The following is a 23,841-nucleotide window of genomic DNA, read 5'->3' on the forward strand; positions in this document are numbered from 1 at the left end:
TTACGGACTTCGCCTCAGGCCCCGACAATCACAAAACCAGCCCTATCTTGCGATGCTCTTAGAAGTCAAGACCACTCATAATTTTATTATAATATATATGCATCAATATTACTATAGACATAATAATAAATTCAACATTATTAGATTCAAGACAACTTACAAAGCCAAAAGCGATTGATTAAGTAGCACCTGTTTGAGCTCCATGAATCTCAATAATGTAAAGAAATAACCTTCAATACTAAAGATCATCATGACTCCATTTACGTGGCATCAACTCCTTATTGTCATTTATCGCCCTATGCCCTACCATTTCCAACATTGTATGTTGTTGGGCAAAAATCCAAATTTTATGTGACATGATCCAAAGATTAGAACTCGTTGATTTCAAAAATTGAAAACCAACAAATAATCAAAATATTTAGATTAAAGTAAACTATAAATTCTATTCATAATTAAATTAAGCAATGTTCAGTGAGGGTTAAAATCAAATTTTTAATAAATTTTGATAGTGAAATATGTGGTTAAAAGATTGTGGGTCTCTTGAAATATGCAATTAACATTAATGATTGAGTTTAACTTAAATTAAAATTTAGATTTTAATTCTTACAAGATAAGTAAATTATAGAGAATTGCTTTATTTACCAAAAGTTACCCTTCTGGGGCTACCTTCTAAGCTACTTTTGAGCTTACCAAGCCGTACTCGACTTTTCTGATATGAGATCATGTCTATAGCTATCAATCGTTCATTTCTTTCACATGGCCGCACCTTAAATCCCCACAAAATTCCACCCCAACCGCGACACTATTCGACCATACCTCCTATACACCGGCATTCTCGCTTCCGGCGAATCTCCGACATGTCTTCTGGCGACTCCTTCCGGCAACCGCTCACCCCTCAACCGCCGGAAATATTCCCCTTTGAGCTGAAAGAGGATTCCGATTTTGATCAAATCGTATCTCCTGATGGCCTTGTCTCCATCTGCGGTTTCGGTTCTCTCCTCTCTGGTCCGTAAGATCCCTCCAATTGATATGTTGCTACAAAAATATTTGTAGATGAAAAGTTAATCGTGACACTGAATTTACTTCCAAGAAATACTGCCTATTCTTTGAATTTTTTTAATCTATGGATTTGTGCTTTGACATGATTGTTCAGAAAGGAGCGCGAGGAGTACATTTCCGCACTTGATAAACTTCAGAATGACGATATTGAGTGGGTTTCGGAGAGTTTTTGCTCACGTTGCTCCGGTTTTCTTCGAGCGTGGTGTAGCTAAACCTGAAACCAAGGTGCTTCCTTATTTTTGTTGTGTGGTAAATTTTATTTTAGTGGGCACTGACAATCATTTGCTCTAGTGCTGCTGTTCAGTGTTGCTTATATATGTGTAGGTGAAGGGATGTTTACACTTGTATTGATGGTTGCTGAGAAGATTAAAGTTGAAAATTTTTCTCTACCAACAGTTTCTTTTGCACCACTGGATTGGGAATTTAGAAGTGGAATTAAGAAAACAAAACTAGTTAATATAGTAAAATTTTGATATCATAATTGCTTGACTAATTGTGACGGTACTATGTTGTAATTTTTTATTTTATTTTATTTTATTTTTTTGCCTTTTCTTTTCTATTTGATGTTTCTGATGATGAGAAATTTTCCGTTGGTTTTGTTTTATCTGAACTTTTCACAGCACTTATAGTGATTTTGCGAGGCTTCTGGGGTTTCATTTTTGAATGATGTTGTGGTTTATTTTTACAGGAGATATCAAGCTTGAGTGTGGAGCCATGTGAAGGTGAAACCCTTGTAGTTACTACTTTCGAGATTCAGAGATCAGAGGTATAACTTATAAGATTGTTGGAAGAAAAATCAAATTTTTTTATCAGAGTTATAACTTATAAGATTGTTGGAAGAAAAATTAAAATTTTTAGTCTGAGAAGCTTATATTATTCTTGCTTGGCGATTTTAGATACCTGCCTTTATTGAAAGGGAGCATGAGTTCCGGTTTTTAGCGGTGAGTGCATTTATTTCTTAGTTTCATTTGGTTAACTAACTTTTACATGCATCTATGCACATAAGAGATACAGTACTAGTGAGTCATAACTTGTAATGGAGTATTTGTTGTGTTTAGGTGATACCAGAAACATTTAATGGGTTGTTTTACACGACTCCAGCGGTGAGTAACATTAGACTATGACTATTTTTTTGGTTTACTATCATATAATTGACTCTTAAATGAAAAATAATAATATTTCTTAGTGATGCAGGTATTATGCTCACGTTATAGTGATGAAGAGTATTTCAAGAACAGATGCAAAGGTAATTTTCGTCATGTCTTCATGAGCATTTTCTTTTCATTTTTTCATATGGGTATTTCTTTATTTATTTATTTATTTATTTATTTTTGTGTGAAAATAAGTTCGACCTGGTAGTTTATAATATGGGGATGAGATGAGCGCAGGTCGTTGTGAAGTTAAACACTGTAACCAAGTTTCTTTTTCAGCAACAACTAACATTATTCCTAGAAGATGAGATTATTGGGAGAGAAATGAATCTCTTATGTGTTATACATGACATTGTGATTGCATATGTGGAGAATTTCTATTAAATTTTTGATATATCTGGGACAGGAAGCCAAGAGATCTTCTTTCAGCGTTATGGACGATTAGGTATAAACAAGATTTGGGTAGACGATATCTTACCTTGTCGCGTTTATCTCAGGCACTGGTGAGTGCTACTCTCACGTATTTATGTGCATAGAATGCAGAGTTGTATGCAAGACGCTCTGACTCTTCATAACAAGTGCTAAGTTGCAATTATTTTGGGTCTTTATTCGAGCTGAAAATTGTGTGCAACTTCTATTTTGCAGTGTCTTGGCTGCAAAGAACCTTGGTGATCTAGCCTATGATAACTTCCTGGATCATACTTTTCTTGGGGACCGTAAAACAACCATTCGTGAGTACTTGGCTACAGCCGGTTCAAGCATAATGGAAGAGGAGCCTCCTGAAATGCTAAAATACCGATATGGTGGTTGACACTGACTAACTCTATTAATAATTGGACAACTATAGGTTGAATGGACCATGAATGAGCAGAGATTTCCGAATAATGTATAACTAGAATGACCTTAAACAGGCCAGGTATGACTTGGATCTGGTGATTAGTACATTGCAGTAGCCAAAATCTGTTCTAATATCAGCCACAGAACTTTGCCGGGATAAAACTGTGTATCACATCAGTTTATTAAACCCTAATATTTACTGAATAGGAGATCAATCAATCATTGATTTTCCAGTAATTCGTGATCATGATTCAAATTCTTTTCATTTGCATCTGTTTTGCTGATGATAACTTTCTTAGCATGTGCCTGAAATTCATTATACAACTAAGTGTTTAGATTATGTCATTTGCTTGCTCGTTTCACTGCAACAATGTGGAATTGAGGTAGAAGTAAAATAACACTTTAAAATTATTTTAATGTGGCCCAACCGGCTTAGTCCGACACCTCCTAAATTATTTTTCCGGCCTAAGAGCTTTACATTTTATTTTATTTTCATTTTTATTTTTTTTGGGAAAAATTTAAATATAAGAGATTGAGTATGATATATTTAAAAATTAAGAAGCAAAGTTTAGAATTTCAAAAATTAGATTACCTTCAATTTTATTTATAAACTAATTAATTAAACTTATACTTTATTAGTTAAACATGTTAAAGGTCACAATTCTATACAATTTGGTCACAGATGGCTTTTACTAGAAACTTGTATGTGTGAGAGAGAATGTTTTAGGGTTCTAATGTTTGGATCTTATTTTTGGTATTTGGTTGGTGATTGTCGTGATGTTGACTATGGTGGTGAGGTGGTAGTGTTGTTGGGAGTTCATTGAGTTGGTGGTGGTGGTAGTGGCGTGACGTTATGGTTGCTGCCAAATCCAAGCCTGGTTGTGCAATGACGTTATTTTGGTTGGTTTTTGCATTTCTATGTTGTGTGGTCATGGTGGCGATGTGGTGGTGTTTTTCTACTATGAGTTAATTTGTTTGAGATGGTGGTTGCAAGTGTTAATGGTGATCACAAATTGTTTGGTTGACTATGATCATTAAATTGATTAATCTGTAATCAACAAATAATATGTGACCAATAAAAAAGATAAATTATGATTAAGAAATAATGTATAGCCCAAAAATTGTTAATTTGTGATCGATAATCTGAAAATTTGTGATTTGTTATATTTGTGATTTATAATTGATAAATAAACCATAACTCATAAATTTTTTACTTGTGACTTATGAACAAATTGTTACATATAAAATTTTTAAAATACTTAACTTCTTCGTTATGAATTTTTCCTAAATATTAATTCGAAAACCGGCCTTCCATATTATATAATATTTGAGCATTACCAATTTCAAACTAGAATACACTAGGGAATCCCTTTCATCGTGTAACGAGGAAGAATAATTTGTATTTGCCAATCATGCTACCACATAACTAGAATCTAAATCATTTTCAAGTTGTTCAATTAGCAGTTCCATCATTTTCTTGTACATAGGCATATAATGATCATTTATCATTGTCTTCGAAAACCGGAGCTTACTGTACAATTCTCTCGGCGTCTGATACAGACAAACTTGTTCTTCTGCCGGCACATCTTGACCTGTTTCGCTTGCCTCGGGGGAATGTACAGATACGATGTGCATTATGCTACCAGGAGGATAAAAACGGTGATTATCTGAAACATCTGATGAAAATATTGGCCTTTGGCTTTCGACTGTACTGGTCAATACCTTCTCCTCTTCAGTTATTTCCTTTATGGCAGCCTCTTCTTCATCCTGGATCTGGATATCGGCCACATCCTCTTGCCTTTGGAGCTCCTTCTCGAGTTCATACCACAACTCACCCTCGGTGGTGATTTCCTCAAGGGTCGATGCAGCAGCAAGTTCATCCCCCTTAATGAGATCTTCCTCTTCATCAGTTTCATATTGCCTGGATTCAGTTGCGATTACTTCGCTTACAAGAGATTCAGATGTTTCCTCAGTAAGAAGAGAAGCCTCAGTCAAATCATCTGCTTTAGAGTTCGATGAATGGGCCACAGCTCGGCGCCGGGGGCCCATACATGTCCATAACGATATAGAAGAGCGGGTCCTAACAACTGCTTGGGCTACATCTTGTGCACGCTTCATTACAACCTGTAGATTTGCCAAAACAGGGTCACCTTTCATTATACAAGAAGATTAGCTGCAACTGCATGTTCATTTAATACCCTTATTCCAAGTATCTAATCAAGAGAATATTCAATAATAATGCACACATCACTTAGCAAACAATCAAGAGTTCGGACAAATGATTAAAGAGAAGTAAGATTGCGCTTAGCTTTTAGCATAATAAACTAGCATTTCTAATGAATGGAGAAATTCTATCCGTACTACTTATCCTTCGAAAAATCCACCTGATCAAGATTTTAGCATTACCTGAGTGCTGCTAGAAACAGGCCTTAGAAAGGCACCTGCACCAACCACCCTTGCTTTAGCATTCGCTATAGATGGTAGATGAGACCCAAGAGCAGTGGCTGAGCGATATATTACGTTCAAAACTCTGTGGTGCTCAACTTGATCACGGAGATCGTTTAACCAAGACGATGCTGTTACCTGATAGTCAGTGTGTGTCAGGAGGAATTGAAAGTTTTGAAGGCTAAAGAATTGTTTGAACTAGGATGCAAGAAAATATATCATTCAAATATTTCTTGATAAAGATAGGAATAACAACACCTCTGAACGAAGATCATCCACAGAAGCAGCTGAGAATGCAGGCACCAAATCAGAGCCATTGACTATTGTAGTAATGAAGCGTTTTCCGGACTCTGCCAACTCCCATGTCATACAAGCAGCTGTAACAGAGAGACAATACTATCAGAAGAACATTTTTTATTTTGATAAATAATAAAGGGATCAATCATAGAATTTGTATTTTCAATCCACATTCACTATACCATTTCAAGATGCAATTTTGGGATTATTGAGCCAAATGTATCCCTAACATATCTTTAAAGAGCAATTTCTTTTAATAATTTTGTCATGTTACTGGTATCTTGTGTGTATTTTTCTGATTTGAATTACAAAGCAGATATATATTGCAATCGCCAATAGAATGGCATTTGAATTGCCTCCAATGCATAAATTTTAATACTCCTAAATATATCAATGCTCAAGAAACAAGTAACGTTTCATACTGCCATTTAATAATATTATCAACCCAGACATTCAGGTAATATTCCATTTAATAATACCACAACATGGATATTCAAGATGATAACAGAGTAACTGCATAATAGATAATACAGTAATGTAGCCGATCAAAACATGCCTGGTGCAAAAGTGACACAGGTGATCGCAGATAATTCACTCTGTTCCCGAAGAATATATGTCAGTAGGGCAGCTGTACCGCCACCAAGTGAATGACCAACAATCTGGAATGAAACAGCAAATCTTTGTGAAGATACTAAGGCCCCGTTTGGTACCCATTTTTTTCAAAATGCATTTTTCTCTCTCTTCTTTTCAACCACACATTTTTCATTAAAATAATATTACACGTAAATCAAAAACTTTTCCTTATTTTTCAACTACACATTTCTCATCAATTTACTATTTCAAAATGCATTTTTACATAAAAATGGCTCCCCAACACCCTCTAAAAAAAGCATTTATAGGAAATGAACTTTCAAATGAATAAAGATCGACAACGAGATACTTGTAAGTCATGAAGGATGCTAACATCACTAGTCTATGGAGTAGTTTCTTGTGCCTAATTTCTTTCCTCTCAAATGAGACACGCTTCATAATGTAGATTAAGTCTCCATATCCTTGTTATCTATGCTGATTGCTATCCATCGAGCAGCAGCAACCATCCCACAATGTGCATATCCCAAAATTAAATTGCCTACACCACCATCGTGCAAAACTGAATGGTGAAAAGGGACCACTGCACCTGTCGCTGCAGTCAATGTATCTTTAATGCTATGAGTTCCCCGAATCAAGAGAAGGAAGCACTTCGAGTTTTCATCACGCAAAATTGTGAAGGCAGGCTTCAGGAGCTGCAAATGATAAACTTAAGATATCGTAACTTATCAAGATACTCTAATAACCATTAAGATGTTATGTGATGTATGGTAAGCAATCACATACTCCTGCTTTGGGCTTCTGAAGAAGGACATCTACATCAGAGTATCCTGCAGACTCCAAAAATACTTGAAAAGGTTTTTTGGAGAACAGCATGCAAAGGGTCAACAATCGTAAATAATGATACAACTGATCAATAATTTCAGGGCCCTTTAGTTGCAAGCATTTTTCTCCTCCATATACACTTGCAACTTGTAAATTACCCTGCAAGATCAGTACACTCAGTCATATATTAAGTCTTGATTAAAAAAGTTTAAATTGCCCAGAATAAGGTGCTTTAAAAACATAAAAGATGAGGAACCAGTTAATCAAGAGGATATTTTAAGCAAATGAAGTTTTTCTCATTAGTTCCTTGTAGATAAGATTGTACTCACCAATGCATGTGAAATGAAATAGAAGCACAAGGAGGAGGGGATAGTTTTACATCAAGATAAAACATAAATGAGAGTACATCTTCTGTAAATAGACATACCAAATTTTATCCTTGAACTTAGTTTGTTTCCTGATGTACTTTGAAGAGAATAGTTAAACAATTACTGCAAAGAGAAATGTTCCAAAATTTCATATCATCTCAACACGAGGGAGAAATAATTTATTTTCCATTAAATTACTATTAGAAATTCAAAACATTGGGCCAACTAAATGTCATGGCTCACTCCACTCACTATATCACTACTCACTATCAAGTATCAACCAGTGCATTCTAGAATATTCTGTAGGTATTCTATAAATTCAGCACATGGAGGGAGGATGAAAGGCAAGTTGAAGATTGTTAGCTTGGTGAAAACCGAGTTCCCCCTTGTCTCTCTATCCCTTTGGAATTTCCCTCTCTGTTCTATCTCTTATTTATCTCCTTCTATCTCTAAATCTCTGTTCTTCTTATTCTCTTCGTTTTTCTAAGTCTGTTTCTCTCCGTCTTTCTATTTCTCTAATCTGGATTCTTCTGATTTTCTGCATTTTCCCCTCCCCTTACTGTTTACATTTCACTATTTTTATTGTAATTTCATTTCAATTAATAGAATTAAAGCTTGGTTTACTGATTCCCTGCTGATTGCATCAACTGAGTGTTGATTTTGAGTTGAATTTAGTTAGTTTTGGTTGAAGTTGAGCTCCAACCATAACACTAAAAGAATGCTTTCATTAGAGTCTAGTAATCAGCACCAGGTAATTCCGTAATTACTAAATTTAGTAATCAGAAAAGTTCTGTTCTATTAAATCTGACTAAAAGTCAGCCATTCATGAAAGAACGAACTAGCAATTGTTGCATTAAAGTTCCAAAATATAAACCATAAACAACATCGCAAAAACCTAGAATGTTACTCAATCAGATTACCAAGTCAACGGATTTGTTTAACTGAAGCTAATTGTGAACATAAATTTCGTAGAAACACTATAAAGATAAAAGAGAAGTTTATACCTGCCTTCGAATTAGATATTTAATTCCAAAAGCAAGGTCACCAATCGGCCAATTTAGTTAGTTTTGGTTGAAGTTGAGCTCCAACCATAACACTAAAAGAATGCTTTCATTAGAGTCTAGTAATCAGCACCAGGTAATTCCGTAATTACTAAATTTAGTAATCAGAAAAGTTCTGTTCTATTAAATCTGACTAAAAGTCAGCCATTCATGAAAGAACGAACTAGCAATTGTTGCATTAAAGTTCCAAAATATAAACCATAAACAACATCGCAAAAACCTAGAATGTTACTCAATCAGATTACCAAGTCAACGGATTTGTTTAACTGAAGCTAATTGTGAACATAAATTTCGTAGAAACACTATAAAGATAAAAGAGAAGTTTATACCTGCCTTCGAATTAGATATTTAATTCCAAAAGCAAGGTCACCAATCGGCCATTTTCCGAGAGTTTCTGAATACGTAAACCTCAGAGTCTCTGAAAGAGTGGAGATCGTCTCGAGCCATGTAGCAGGGGCTTGAACTGGCCGCCTAACCAGCCGTTTCTTCACAGATCGACTCTTTGATATCGAGATATCACCTCCGGTGTCCGTTGCGTCCCCTGCGGCGGAAGATAGCCTCCGGCTCAGAACGTAATACAGAAGCACTATAGTCCCAGCCGCCGTGGCCATTGTCGTCGCCGCCATCAGATCACTCCCAAAAAAAGAAATTGTCTACATATAAATGAGTTGATTTCTTGAAAGGGAAATGAATATCAGAAGAAATTGGGGTTTGGAAGCCATAATTTTGATTTCAGTGATCTCTAGTTATAGATACATCGCCGCTGTATGAGAGAGGCAAGCAGGATCGGGTTAAGTTAAGCAAACAAAGCAGCTTACAGCTCAACGCTTCAAATTTGATAGAATGACTGAAGTATCCTTCTCATTAATCCGCGCAATCATATCCACGACCTATCATTTATAACATTCAACTCGCCCCGGGCATAATTCAGTAATACAAAGGACAGGAGAAAGGTTATCTCACATCTTGCTAGTAATCGTAGTATGGGGGTTCGATTCCTAAGATATGGAATTGAACTCCTTATAGGCGCAGTGTACATGTAATTCTTGTCCCCTAACTTGTTGTGACACATCCCACGATTTACCTCCCTCACAAAATTTTAGGGACGAGGTGGTGGGGGTCCTGAAGGTTGGGGTTCAACCTTCATTTTTTTCTTTTTCTTTTTATTTAACATTCAACTCTCTTGGGTAAAAATTAATAATTAGTTTTAACGTGCCCAAGAAGTATCGTTATTTTTTATCAAACTTTACTAAAAATCTTATTTTAATTCCCATTAAACCGGGTTTCACTTCCTCAATAGAAAGACGTAAAATGTCGTTGTGACATTCACTTGATGTCAAAGACGGGTTGAATGATGGGGATGTGACTAACGAAACTCAGAAATATATCATACTCGTATTTCTAAATGAGGGTTAAAAGTTGTGATTTAGACAAATTGTGTCTAATTTTTTGGACAATTTTCACAACTGTGCATCCCACACTCGAACCTCGAGCATGGATGCACGGGGGCCAATGATATGGTCCATCTATTTACCTCGACCTCAGATTTCCCGATGACTCCCAACTTGGTCTTCAAAATATATTCGTCGGGTATGATGGTCCTCGTGCTTATGGAAAACATCCCGAGGATATGGACCTCTCTCCTAATCGTACCATGAGGTCGGGCAGTAAAGTCCTCGGTATTTTAATGTCCTCATGCTTTTTACTTTAACGATACCACATCCTCCTACGAACAGTGACGTGTCACACTTGATACCCCACAAGACTTCTAGATGCAGGAGGAATTTACTGTTGTTAGACTTGTACTGATCTCACAATTGTTTTGCATGTCAAACATCCACCTCCGATAGGACTATATGAGATAAAGATTCCCCAATTGTTCAATCCTAATAGGACTCAACCACCTAACACTATAAATACATGGTTTCACCTCATTATTCAGGTACTTACTTTATGCAATTTTTAGTCCATAGCCTCACACACATTTTCTAACTTAAGCATCGGAGGGGCGTCGAGGTGATCGGAGGGGCGACGAGGACACACCTCGACGCCTTTGTTTCAGGTACCGGAAGATCACGTTCGTGCTTGTCATCAGTCGTTCAGCTCGAAATTGCTCAGGTACGATTTTTTGTAACATCATTGGCGTCGTCTGTGGAAACATGCTACCAAAAGCCATGGTTAACACGCGCTCAGGTCTTCCACCAGCAAGCTCATCCGCTCCAAACCAACCCTCTTCTGAGGATCCTCCTGCTCCTCAAGAGAAATCATCAGAAGTGCCAGAGCCCCGGCCAGCAATCGTCGCCGTCGGAGCCTTCGAGGAGCTCAGACAACAGGTCACCACACTGACCCAGCTGCTAAGTCAAAGGAATTTGCATCCATCACCCCCACCGGCTGCCCAGGGGGATTTTATGGCTGATGCTCAAGCTCCCCGGAATGTCCCTGACAATGGCGGAGCTGGGGGGCTCGGGTATACCACATGGCACCTCGGCCTCGAGATCAGTGACCATAGAGTCTGGAGAACTCGCTCGAATTATTCAGGAAGGAATTACGGCGGGCCTATTTCAGAACAACAAAGGGTCAACAAAATTCAGTCCTAACACTCCTTTTACCCCTGACATATTGTCATTCCCCCTGCCAGACAGATTCAAGTATCCTAAGATAAAAGAGTATGATGGGACTACCGATCCAATCAACCATCTTAACGTATACACCGATGTCATGAACCTACAGGTTGCACCGGATCAGGTGATGTGCAAGGCTTTCCCGCAAACTTTGACGAATGCTGCTAAGGATTGGTTCTCAACCTTAGAGTCCAACTTAATAGCCTCATTCTCGGATTTAGCGGACAAGTTCTCCGCCTTCTTCGCAAGCAGTAAACGCATCACGAAAACGGCAGCCTCCCTCATGCAACTTTGACGAGGGCAAAATGAGAACCTACGTGACTTCATGACCAAGTTCAACAAGGAAAGGCTCCAGATTCCCGACCTTCATAGAACGGCAGCGGTTTCTGCCCTCACATATGCCATAAAATGTGAGGCTTTCAAAATGTCGCTATCCAAAACTCCGTCGAAGACAGTGACCGAGCTTCTTACCCGAGGCGAGAAGTACATAAATATGGAGAAAATACTGAACACGAGGAAGGTTGGACCATCCCATGATAGGGTCGAGCATAAACGACCGCATGACCCGAACCCCCATTAATAACCACCTCGGAGTAAACAGAGGCAGGAAGTTCCTCCGACGTCATTCACGCGTTTAAATACATCGAAAACAAATATCTTAATGGAAATCAAGGATATGAAGGAGCTCAAATGGCCTGCGAGAATGAGGTCACCACCCCAGTCCAGGGACATGAGCAAGTACTGTGAGTTCCATCGAGATCATGGGCCTACCACGGAAAACTGTAAGGCCTTGCAATGGGAGATTGAAGCCCTTATTAAAAGAGGATTTCTGAGTTCCTACGTTGGTAACGACAAATGCCCGAAGAATGATTGTGGTAGGGAAAGAGCTTCTGAAGCAAAAAGGGATGGTCAACCCACTGCTGGAATCATCAACATCATCGTTGGGGATATTGCGTCAGGAGGAGATTCGAACATTGGGCGGAAGCAGTATGCCCGGCAATACATGACATCCTCGAAAGAACATCATAGTGACCTCGACGACATAACATTTGGTATGAAGGATCTAGAGGGCGTATCTTTTCCTCATGATGATGCCCTAGTTATCTCTGCAATAGTAGCAAACTTTGAAGTAAAGAGGATCTTAATCGACAACGGGAGTGCCGCTAACATATTGTCACACGAAGCCTCACAAAAATGGAAATTTCTCCCGAACAGTTGAAGACAGTAAAAACCCCCCTTCAAGGATTCCGGGGGGGGGGGGGATTTTTTTTTCCGGGGGGGGGGGGATATTATTGTCCTGGAGGGAGTGGTCGAGCTACCTCTTAGCTTAGGTAAGGAACAGGTAACGGTGATTACATCTTTTCAGATCGTCCGATCATCCATGGTATACAACGCCATCCTGGGAAGACCATTGCTCAATAAGGTAAAAGCCGTCGTGTCCACCTTCCACCTCGCCATGAAGTTCTCCACCAGTCATGGCGTCGGGGTAGTACGCGGAAACCAAGTTGCTGCCAGACAATGCTATGTTACTTGTGTTCAGGAAATAAAGACGGACGTCATGCAAATTTCAAAAAATGAGATAAAGCTCGAGCATCGGGGGAGACTTGCCCCAGTGGAGGGGTTAATGGAGATAGAGCTCGAGCATGGGAAGAAAGTAAAGATTGGTCGAGATCTGAATACGGCCCTCATGACCGAACTTATTGACTGCTTATCCCTCAACATTGATATCTTTGCATGGAGGGTGGAGGATATACCTGGCATCGACCCCGAGGTTGTAGTACACAGGCTCAACACTAAGCCCGAGACTCATCCAGTCAAGCAAAGAAAGAGGCAGTTTGCACCGGAACGACGACGGGTCATAAAGGAAGAAATTAATAAACTAATCAGGGCTAAATTCATCCGCGAGGTCAATTATCCTGACTGGCTCGCCAATGTCGTCCTGGTAAAAAAGGCTAGTGGTAAATGGAGAGCCTGCATCGATTTCACAGACCTCAATAAAGCATGTCCAAAAGACAACTACCCCCTACCTCGAATCGACGATTTGGTGGATAGTACGTCAGGGCACAAATTATACAGTTTTTTGGATGCCTTCTCGGGGTACCATCAAATTCTTATGGCCGAGAAAGACCAAGAGAAGACGTCATTCATGGCCGATTTTGCCATATATTGCTATAAGGTCATCCCATTCGGTTTGAAAAATGCAGGAGCAACGTATCAAAGACTTGTCAATATAGTTTTTGCAGGTATGATCGGGAGAAATATTGAGGCCTACGTTGATGACATAGTTGTAAAGAGCAAGCAAGTGGGCAACCATGTATCAGACCTCGAGGAGGTATTCGCCATGCTGCGTAAGTACAAAATAAAGTTGAAGCAGGAAAAATGTGCATTTGGCATTGCCTCGGGAAAGTTCTTAGGTTTTATGATCACTCACAGGGGAATCGAAGCCAACCCGGACAAAATACGGGCGTTGGCATCAATGGAGCCACCTAAAACCAAGAAGGAGGTCCAAAAATTAACAGGCCGTGTTGCTGCCCTCAACAGGTTTATGTCCCAAGCAGCCGACAAATGCTTCCCCTTTTTCAAAGTCCTCAGGGGAAACCGAAATTTTGAATGAGATGAGGAATGTGAAAGGGCTTTTCACGAACTTAAGGAAACGCTAGCATCTCCTCCTATCCTCACTAAACCCGAGCATGGTGATACTTTGTATTTATACTTGGCTGTATCCCAGAATGCAATAAGCGGTGTGCTAGTGAAAGAAGTTAACAAAGCCCAGCAACCCATATACTACGTCAGTAAGGTCTTGCTCGATGCAGAGACTAGATATACTTTGGCAGAACAGCTTGCTCTTGCATTGGTTGTGGCAGCACGGAAGCTCAGACAATATTTTCAGTCTCACCCCATAGTTGTGCTCACTAATCAACCCCTTAAGCATATATTACAAAAACCCGACGTCTCCTATAGGTTACTAAAGTGGGCAATCGAACTGGGAGAATTTGACATCGAGTATAAATCCTGACCATCTATCAAGGCGCAGGCCTTAGCTGACTTCATTGCAGAACTCACCCTAAGGCCTCAGGGGCCAGGGGATAACTTGGACAATTCTACTTCAGACACTTGGAACATCTTTGTTGATGGAGCATCCAATTCGTCAGGTTCCGAAGCCAGGGTTATCATCACGAGCCCTGACAAACTCGTGGATATTCAATGCGCACTCATAATTGAATTTGAAGCTACCAACAACGAGGCCGAATATGAGGCCGTCATCATCGCCCTTGAGCTCGCCCAAAATCTTAAGCTTGAACATATTAAAATTTTTAGCGATTCTCAGCTTGTGGTCGGTCAAATAGAAGGTACATTCGAAAGGAAAGAGGAGAAGATGAGCTTGTATTGTCTAAAAGTCTATGATCTCCAGCGACAATTCAAGAGTTGCGAAATCATAAAGATTCCTCGGGCTGATAACAGTAAAGCTGATGCATTATCAAGATTGGTATTCATAGGAATCGATGGGCAAGAGAGGACAGTCTATGTGAAATTGGTAATGGAGCCTAGTATCACTCAGGGAGTTGGAATCATGGACATTGATCATGAGCCATCATGGATGGACCCAATTGTAGAGTTCATAAGTAATGGAAATCTTCCTGATGACCCCCGATTGTCGAGAAGTATAAGATCTCGAGCATCTAGATACTGCATGATTGGAGGAGTACTATTCCAAAGAAGTTTCACACTTCCATATCTCAGATGTCTTAAACCCTCGGAATCATCCCGAGCTGTAGCTGAAGTTCATGAAGGTGTATGTGGGAACCATCAAGGAGCTCGGGCCTTGGCCTTCAAGCTCATAAGGTATGGGTACTATTGACCCACCATGAAGAAAGATGCCTTGGAATATGTCAAAAAATGCGACAAATGCCAGAGGTTTGCCAACGTCATCCATTCTCCAACTGAAGACCTCACTACCCTAACATGTTCGACCCCTTTTGAACAGTGGGGAATTGATATCCTTGGGCCTTTTCCGGTGGTAAGAGGACAATTAAAATTCGTGGCAGTGGCAGTGGAATACTTCACTAAGTGGGCAGAAGCAGAACCTTTGGCAACAATTTCGGAGCCCAAACTTAGAGCTTTTGTGTGGAAATCCATTGTTTGTAGGTTCGGGATACCAAAGGTCCTCATAACTGATAATGGACGACAATTTGATAATGCACAATTCAGAAGTTTTTGCACCAACCTAGGGATTGACCATCGACTAACATCAGTTTCGCACCCTCAGAGCAATGGCCTAGCCGAGGTCACAAATCGGATTATATTGCAAGACCTCCGGACAAGACTCGGAAATGCCAAAGGTTCTTGGTCCGACGAGCTACCCTCAATACTCTGGACGTACAGAACTTCGCATAAAAATACGACGGGTGAAACCCCCTTCATGCTAGCATTTGGCATGGAGGCCACCATCCCAGTTGAAATCAGTTTTCCCAGCCTAAGGAGAATGGTGCCGGAGTCTCTGGAACGTACGACAGAACATTTGGACCTCCTTGAAGAGGTTCGCGAACAAGCAGCGCTAAGAGTAGCCTCTTACCAGAGCAGAGTGGCGAGGCAGTTTAATAGCCGGGTCAGGTCTGGGAAGTTCAGGGTTGGAGACCTCGTGCTGAGAAAGGCCGAAACTGCTGGTCATGCTCTCGGCAAGCTCGGGCCTATTTGGAAAGGACCATTCGAAGTCATACGGCAAATCAGAGGAGAGTCTTACAGCCTAAGAGTTACCTCGGGTAGACCTCTTCCAAGGCCTTGGAATGTCGATAATCCGAAAATATATTACAAGTAACATTCTCGATGCCATCTAGGAGATTTTCTTTTTATTCCTGCATTTTTAGTTCTTCTGAATGTTATTTTTGGTTCTTCGGGCCTGCGTGCCCATGCATGTTTTCCATTTTCTAGTTTGACGGGCCTGCGTGCCCATGCATATTTTTCGTTTTCTTTTGTAATGAACTACGTTCGGCTTGATCCCGTTTGGGTATGTAGGCAGCTTGGATATAATATAAATCCAAGTCTAGTCCGAGGAATTAATAAATTCAAACCTCAGGTATAACAGCCCTATAGTTTGCTTTGAGTCCAAGAATTACCTAAGCCTTGTCCTCGACAAGCAATGTAAGCCTTGCCCTCGAGCAAGCAGTCCTAAGCCTTGTCCTCGACAAGCCAATGTCAGCCTTGTCCTCGAGCAAGCCACCCTAAGCCTTGTCCTCGACAGGCAACGTAAACCTTGCCCTCATGCAAGCCGCCTGTAAGCCTTGACCTCGAGCAAGCAGTCCTAAGCTTTGTCCTCGACAAGCCAATGTCAGCTTTGCCCTCGAGCAAGCCGCCCTAAGCCTTGTCCTCGACAAGCAACGTAAGCATTGCCCTCGTGCAAGCCGCCTGTAAGCCTTGTCCTCGAGCAAGCAGTCCTAAGCCTTGCCCTCGAGCAAGCAACCCTAAGCCTTACCCTCGAGCAAGCCGTCCTAAACCTTGTCCTCGACAAACAATGTAAGCCTTGCCCTCGAGCAAGCAGTCCTAAGCCTTGTCCTCGACAAGCCAATGTCAGTCTTGCCTTCGAGCAAGCTGCCCTAAGCCTTGTCTTCGACAAGCAACGTAAGCCTTGCCCTCGTGCAAGCCACCTGTAAGCCTTGTTCTTGAGCAAGCAGTCCTAAACCTTGCCCTCGAGCAAGCAATACTAAGCCTTGTCCTCGACAAGCCAATGTCAGCCAAGCCTTTAGGCGTGCCAACAAGGTAAATACTCCTCGATAAAGTAAAGCTTTGAAAGAACACGAGGATTACATTGAGATTCCTCAAGACATAACATCGTCGTTACCAAGATTTTTACATGCCATCGATATGAATATATCAAACTTCGTAAAAGCATAATCATCGATATTAATATATGGCATAAATGTTAGATTATTTATATCATCGATATTAATATATGGCATAAATGTTATTGTTTGTATCGTCGATATTAATAGACGGCATAAATGTTATTGTGTGTATCATCGATATTAATAACCGTAAATAATATCGTTGGTGATCGTGATACTCCTCAAGATTTTAATATTTGAATCGTCGAGTATAAATCCTCCGACTTCATTTATTAGGTCGTCGATATTAGAATTCGTAATATCCTCGATAGTAATCAAGGATATTCGTCGAGCATATTTAAAATCGAGAAATAGCAAAGAGGTTAGTTTAAGTAAAAAGCTCAGGCAAAATACTTGGGAATACGCAAATTGTTAATAGTGCTCGATAAAAAGTGGTGCGACAAAAAACATGTTGTTTTTACAAAAGGTGCTCGATTAAAGACGAATTACATCTAGACCCCGGGGCTCTCATGATCATCCTCGAGGTCATCATCAAGGTCGACCCCTTCATCATCAAAGGTACCCTCTTCTGACTCTGAAAGCTCGAGGTCTCCAACAATCTCCGGGATAGTCTTCAGCTCCTCAGGCTTAGCATCAAGCGTCGACGTAGGAATGCTCGAGCCTCCTTAAGACCATGGAAATATGAGCCCATTGCGTAATTGCCCTTCAACTTGTTGAAGTCCTCGGACTTATGGAATTCCACGATAGCTTCAGCCCGAGCCTCGGCCAACCTGCCCTCGAGGCTTTTCTTCACCTGCTCGAGCTTCATCTTCAATTCTTCTGCCTCATCTTTCGCGAGGCCCAGTTCATCACGAGCCTTTCAAAGCTCGATCTTGGCCAAGTCACGCTCAGCCTCGAGGTCAGCTACTCTCTTGTCTCGGGCTTCCACTGCCTCTTGGAGCAAGCCACCTCGAGTTATACTCAAAGCCTGCAAAACATTCATCATGAGCTATGACCTTGATATAAAAAGACTAAATTTTATATACATAATCATCATAGTTCACCTGGAATGTAAGAGACTCGAGGTCCTTGCCGACCTCTTCATACCCGAGCTTTTGTCGGTATTTGTCTACAAGGCCCGACATCAAATATGATTGTCCAGCATTCTCGACGTTCTCAGTACTCGGGGACACGTTATCCTTGTCGAGATCAACGACTGTGTGCTCTCGGGGAGAAGGAAGAGCTCGAGAAGGAATAGCTCGAGGAGTGTTATCTCCAGGAGACGTGCTTCTGTGCCTCGAGGACTCTCTTGCCCCCACTTCTTTTTTGTTCTGGCCCAGATGCTCGAGGCCTCTTCTTCCCCCTTCTCTGCCTCGGAGTTCGAATTTGAGGGGCCCTCGACTTGGACTGCACGGACTGTCGCAAAGCAGTTGGATCAAAAGTCATTTATGCAAACATCGACGATATATTAAACACGAGCATATAAATAAGCAAAGAATTAAGAAGAAAGGTACAAGTCCTATCCTCGACGCCTTTAATGTCTGCACGATCGAGAACGTCATCCTCGAGGATGTCGTCCATATCAAACACCAGAGGCTCGAGATTTTCTAACATTTGCCTGTCCCTCTCTAAACACTCAAAGTATGTTTGACCCTCACAAAACCTCGACGTATCTGGTAAACCCCATCGAGATTTGAATAGAAGGTCGATATCCTGAGGAATCACGTAGAACCATTTCTCCTTCCACCCTTTTAAGGAACTCGGCATCTTCGGGATTCTAAATCCTCCCCGGGTAGAAAGGTAGGCAAAACAAGTATACTGAGACAGCTGTTTAAGGTAGAAGACCATTCTACATAGATCGAGATATGGTGTAATGCCCAGGTATCTACAGGTGATGAAGAAATAGGCGAGCATCCTCCACCCATTCGGCACTAATTACCCCGGGCTCATATTATGCTCGACCAGTAAAGACATAAAAAACGGATGCAGGGGCCACCTAAACCCCCCTTTTAAAGAATCCCTGAAAATCACACACTCCCCATCCCGAGCTATAGCCATCCTATCCCCTACCCCGGGCATTCGAATGTCACAGCTCGGCATTAGACCATGTTCCCTAGCCGTCGATATGGCCAGGTGCTCCTTAAGGATGCAAGGTTGGTTGGGATATGTTAAAAGCGTCGAGTTATCTTCTGTTCGAGATTGTGCATAAATAAGGATGGCTACAGGAATTATTGACTTACCTAAACTCTCTGGGGTTGTCCTCGACCCAGAGGATGACGACGAGTCAGAATCACTAGACATCCTATGACCTTTTGTGTTCTTAAAAAATAAAGCTTAATTTCTCGATCTCTTACCTTAATATCGACAACCCAAAACCCACAAAATGTCCGAGCTCGAGGATTCCGAAAAATTCACAGAGAAGTAAAAAGGTAAGAAATGAAAAATGACTGGGGTATTTATAGACTCCAGTGGGAAACCCAAGTGTCGTCCACCTTGGACCGTTTGATCTGGACATGTGTCACTCATCGGGGCCACCAAAGTTAAACCGCCTTTCACTTTAGGGCTGATGACATCTCTATACTGGACCTCGGGTTTCTTCGCATGTGGACAATTTTCACAACTGTGCATCCCACACTCGAACTTCGAGCATGGATGCACGGAGGCCAATAATATGGTCCATCTATTTACCTCGACCTCAAATTTCCCGATTACTCCCAACTTGGTCCTCAAAATATATTCGTCGGGTATAATGGTCCTCGTGCTTATGGTAAACATCCCGAGGATATGGACCGCTCTCCTAATCGTACCATGAGGTCGGGCAGTAAAGTCCTCGGTATTTCAATGTCCTCATGCTTTTTACTTTAACGATACCACATCCTCCTACGAATAGTGACGTGTCACACTTGATACCCCACAAGACTTCTAGATGCAGGAGGAGTTTACTGTTGTTAGACTTGTACTGATCTCACACTTGTTTTGCATGTCAAACATCCACCTCCGATAGGACTCTATGAGATAAAGATTCCCCAATTGTTCCATCCTAATAGGACTCAATCACCTAACACTGTAAATACATGGTTTCACCTCATTATTCAGGTACTTTATGCAATTTTCAGTCCATAGCCACATGCGCATATTCTAACTTAAGCATCGAAGGGGCGACGAGGACACACCTCGACGCCTTTGTTTCAGGTACCGGAAGATCACGTTCGTGCTCGTCATCAGTCGTCCAGCTCGAAATTGCTAGGGTACGCTTTTTGGTAGCATCAACAATGTTTTAAAAGTTTGAAGATATGAGTAGTTGAAAAACATGTATCATGCTTTGAATTTGTTTTGCAAGTTTATATTGTTTGTTGAGTTCTCTCTCTGTTAAAGCCTTAAATGGATGAGAGTGAACATATTAATTTAATATTACTTATCTAAAATGGAATTCCCAGCCTTTTATCTTGGATGAAAGTGTAAATTTTGCGTCAGGCAGAAGGGACCCAAATGCGTACGTCTACTCGGTGGTAGCGGAGGTGTTATCTAATTGGGGAAAGATATGGAACCATGTGGACCCAATTTGGATAATTTTCGATTCAGATTCAACCATGACCAATGAACACCAACCTAATTTAACTGGGCTTATTACTAGTTTATGTTTGATAAATTTTTTTATCAAACCTAGACTATTCTGCATGCATTTGGATTTTCATCACTAAAAATGGACGTGACATTGCCATTAGATCCACTGCGATGCTCCTCAGTAATGTATGTGTAGTGGTCTACAGGTCTGCCATAATATCGTGCATATGTAGGAGGCGACGGCCTGTTGATATATGTCACATAGGGCGACGGATTGTAGGCATTGTAACTGTGATGAGTCACGTATGTTGGTTGATAAGTGTATTTTCTACACTTATTCGGTGCTCTAAACTAAATAATTTTATTGTTCTTTTGGCAAAATATGATCTAAATTTTATTGTATTAATTTTCTTAGGTAAAGCTCGTGCTTGGACGAAGAAGGAAAGGAAAGAAGCAAAAATTGGCGAAAAGTGAATTGGGCGCTTGTGGGCCATTTTAATTATCGGGGGTCATTTTAAATGCTTCTCCAAACTTCAGGGACCAAAGCTGAAAATTTCCTAGGTTTTACTATTAAAAACCATGCAGATTAGTTTTCATAAAAGAGGGAGAAAAAAAGAAAACCTAGAGAGCGGAGGGAATTAAAAAAACTCCGACAGGAGAGTCAGAGAAGCTGCGGCTGCTGGAGGAGATTGTGGGGGCTGATTTATATATATTTTACACACCAATTAGAGGGGAAGAAAGGTGAGATATATACACAAGAAGTCGCTGGCCAGAATTCACAAAAAAAAAAAAGGCTGCTTGGGGGGAGAAAAAAAGGGCTGCTGCTGACTAATATACATACAAACCTACAGCAAGAAGAGAAATTGGCTGCTGGGATATATACATAAACTTGGGCAGCGGCTGATACATATATATTTTGATATACATAAAGTTGGAAGCTGATCCTGTGACTCGAGAAATCAAAATACACGTGCAAAAGTCAAGCAAATTCGTGGAGTCAATCATGTCCTGTCGAGTTTTGGTGATTTCCTTCCACTTTTCTTTGTTTAATTCCAACAGTATGCTAGGCTAATTTTTCTCCTGTATTGGATGGATGACAAAGTTGTTTAATTTTTAGTTCTAATTTGAGACACGTGTTTTTATTTTAAATATCGTGTTGTGATTCCATTAATATGCTTATTTATATTGTTCTAATATTAGCGCACCATTAGGATAATAAGTTGCTTATTCGTAGTGTTGAAAAACTCACAATAGGTAGAACACTATTATTGGGACACACGCGCAATAAATATTAGGAATAATATTTGTGGCGTGTGCGATTTTATATGATAATCCTAAATGTCAATGCATGTTTACCATATGAATTCGAACTAGGAATAGGATCGTCTCGTGGTAAACATAGGTTTATTATATCTTGGAAAAGAATAATATAATTGTGGAATTATCGATCGTCGCAATTGCATAAATTGTGAGATAATTAACACTAGTTGAGATTTAGAACTAAGTTTTACTCTGGCGTCTGAAATCCAAGAACTAAGCGTTACTCAATGGCGTCTGAAATCCAATACATTCTCATATTCGAGTTTTAAATCAACCTCCATTACTTTTATAAATTTTAGTTTTAAAAATCCGTTAACTATTCATTCGATAGTTTTAGTCACAAACACGAATTCAAATTTATCAAATATCCTAGAATTAATCCTTATTCCCTGTGGGACGATACTTTACTCATCACAATTATTACTTGTCAACGAACCCGTACGCTTGCGGGAATTCACTCGAACAAGTTTTTGACGCCGTTGCCGGGGAATAACGGTGTTAATTTTAGTTATTAGATATTTTAGATTCGTTTTTATTTTTACTTTTATTGTTTTTATTTTCATTTAATTTTTTTTAGTTGTTTTTAGGCTACCATTACACTTTTTAGGCAACTTTAGTTTATGCAAAATCCTGTCGAGCCAGATCTCTTTCCAATAGACCACGAAATCGAAAGAACATTTAGAAATCGTAGAAGAGTTCAACGTCAAGTAAGGAGAATGGCTGACAACCAAAACCAACCACAGCATCAGGTTCAGCTTCACGAGCAAACACCACAGCCAAATCAACCGAGAGCTAACCAGAACAAAGCTCATGTCTTAGTTGGGGATTACATCAATCCAATTCCTGCACCAGTGCAACCTGCTGTGGTATACCCCCCTTTTGGACAACCTAATTTCCACCTTCGACCAGATGTCATCAATTTGTTTCAAAATCACCAAGACATCAGGTTCTTTGGAAAAGCCACAGAAAATCCTCATGAGCATATTTCTGCTTTTCTCATGTTATGCGAAGTGATCAGTCACGAAGGGATATCAGCAGATGCATTTCGAATGAGATTATTCCCTCACACCTTGAAGGACACTGCTAGAGAATGGTTTCTTTGTTTACCACCAGGGAGCATTCAATCATGGAACGATATGGTTCAAAAATTCACGATGAAATTCTTTCCACCTGCTCGAGTTCACCAAATTAGGAACGACGTCCACACCTTTAAGCAAAAAGATCTCGAGAGCTATCCTGAGGCATGGGAGAGGTTCAAGAATTTATTTAGAAAATGCCCCAACATCGACATTCCCAAGCAGGCTCAGCAATATCTTTTCTACTACGGTCTAAAACAAGAGTTTAGAAATATGATAGATGCTTCAGCAGGAGGATCAGTGATGAAACTTGATGTGGATGAGGCATATGACCTGTATGAAAAAATAGCTGAAAACCAATCAATGTGGCCAACTGATAGGGAAGCTCCAAGGAAAACATTAGGGTTACACAACGTAGATGCGGTGACAACTTTGGCCGCGCAAATGGAAGTTCTTACCATGAAAATTGACAATCTATCTAAGTCAGTCAACATGGTACACCAATCGCCACCTGTTTGCGAAGGCTGTGGAGCGGATCATGCTAGTACACGCTGCCCTTTGGCGTCTACACATGTTAATCAATCCGAAGAAGTAAGTTACGCACAGAACTTTCAGAGACAGCAACATAATCCTTTCTCCAGCACATTTAATCCCGGTTGGAAGGACCATCCAAATTTTTCATGGTCCAATAATCAAGGACAAGAACAGGGAGGAAGCAATCAGAATAAACCACCAGGGTTCCAACAGCAGCAACAGCAAGGGAGAAGGCCATCGTTGGAAGATTTGCTGGCTCAATACATTACTAAAACT

General features: G+C 40.4%; 4 protein-coding genes across 4 annotated transcripts in view; 3 read left to right on the forward strand and 1 right to left on the reverse strand.

Annotated features, from left to right (window-relative positions):
- Positions 1-684: 684 nt before the first annotated feature.
- On the forward strand, positions 685-3,294 carry LOC111381743. The gene is made up of 8 exons (XM_023005558.1): positions 685-1,005; positions 1,154-1,284; positions 1,748-1,825; positions 1,956-2,000; positions 2,118-2,162; positions 2,254-2,305; positions 2,617-2,713; positions 2,856-3,294. Exons 1-8 carry the CDS (start codon positions 723-725, stop codon positions 3,019-3,021), a joined length of 897 nt encoding a protein of 298 aa, XP_022861326.1. The 5' UTR covers positions 685-722; the 3' UTR covers positions 3,022-3,294.
- Positions 3,295-4,388: 1,094 nt separating this feature from the next.
- On the reverse strand, positions 4,389-9,494 carry LOC111381738. Its single transcript, XM_023005552.1, has 7 exons — positions 8,961-9,494; positions 7,164-7,361; positions 6,839-7,072; positions 6,346-6,490; positions 5,751-5,869; positions 5,454-5,630; positions 4,389-5,171 (listed from the first exon to the last, which is right to left on the reverse strand). Exons 1-7 carry the CDS (start codon positions 9,255-9,257, stop codon positions 4,458-4,460), a joined length of 1,884 nt encoding a protein of 627 aa, XP_022861320.1. The 5' UTR covers positions 9,258-9,494; the 3' UTR covers positions 4,389-4,457.
- Positions 9,495-11,913: 2,419 nt separating this feature from the next.
- LOC111381740 lies at positions 11,914-12,471 on the forward strand. The gene has a single exon (XM_023005554.1). It carries the CDS (start codon positions 11,914-11,916, stop codon positions 12,469-12,471), a length of 558 nt encoding a protein of 185 aa, XP_022861322.1.
- A 10,200-nt stretch (positions 12,472-22,671) lies between these two features.
- Positions 22,672-23,841, forward strand: part of LOC111381741 — a 3,509-nt gene continuing 2,339 nt past the window's right edge. Inside the window, exon 1 of the mRNA XM_023005556.1 lies at positions 22,672-23,820. Within this exon, the coding sequence (XP_022861324.1) occupies positions 22,672-23,820 (1,149 nt within the window). The remainder of the gene's footprint in view (positions 23,821-23,841) is intronic.

Source organism: Olea europaea, unplaced genomic scaffold (genome assembly GCF_002742605.1).
Source record: "Olea europaea var. sylvestris unplaced genomic scaffold, O_europaea_v1 scaffold2363, whole genome shotgun sequence".
Taxonomy (NCBI): domain Eukaryota; kingdom Viridiplantae; phylum Streptophyta; class Magnoliopsida; order Lamiales; family Oleaceae; genus Olea; species Olea europaea.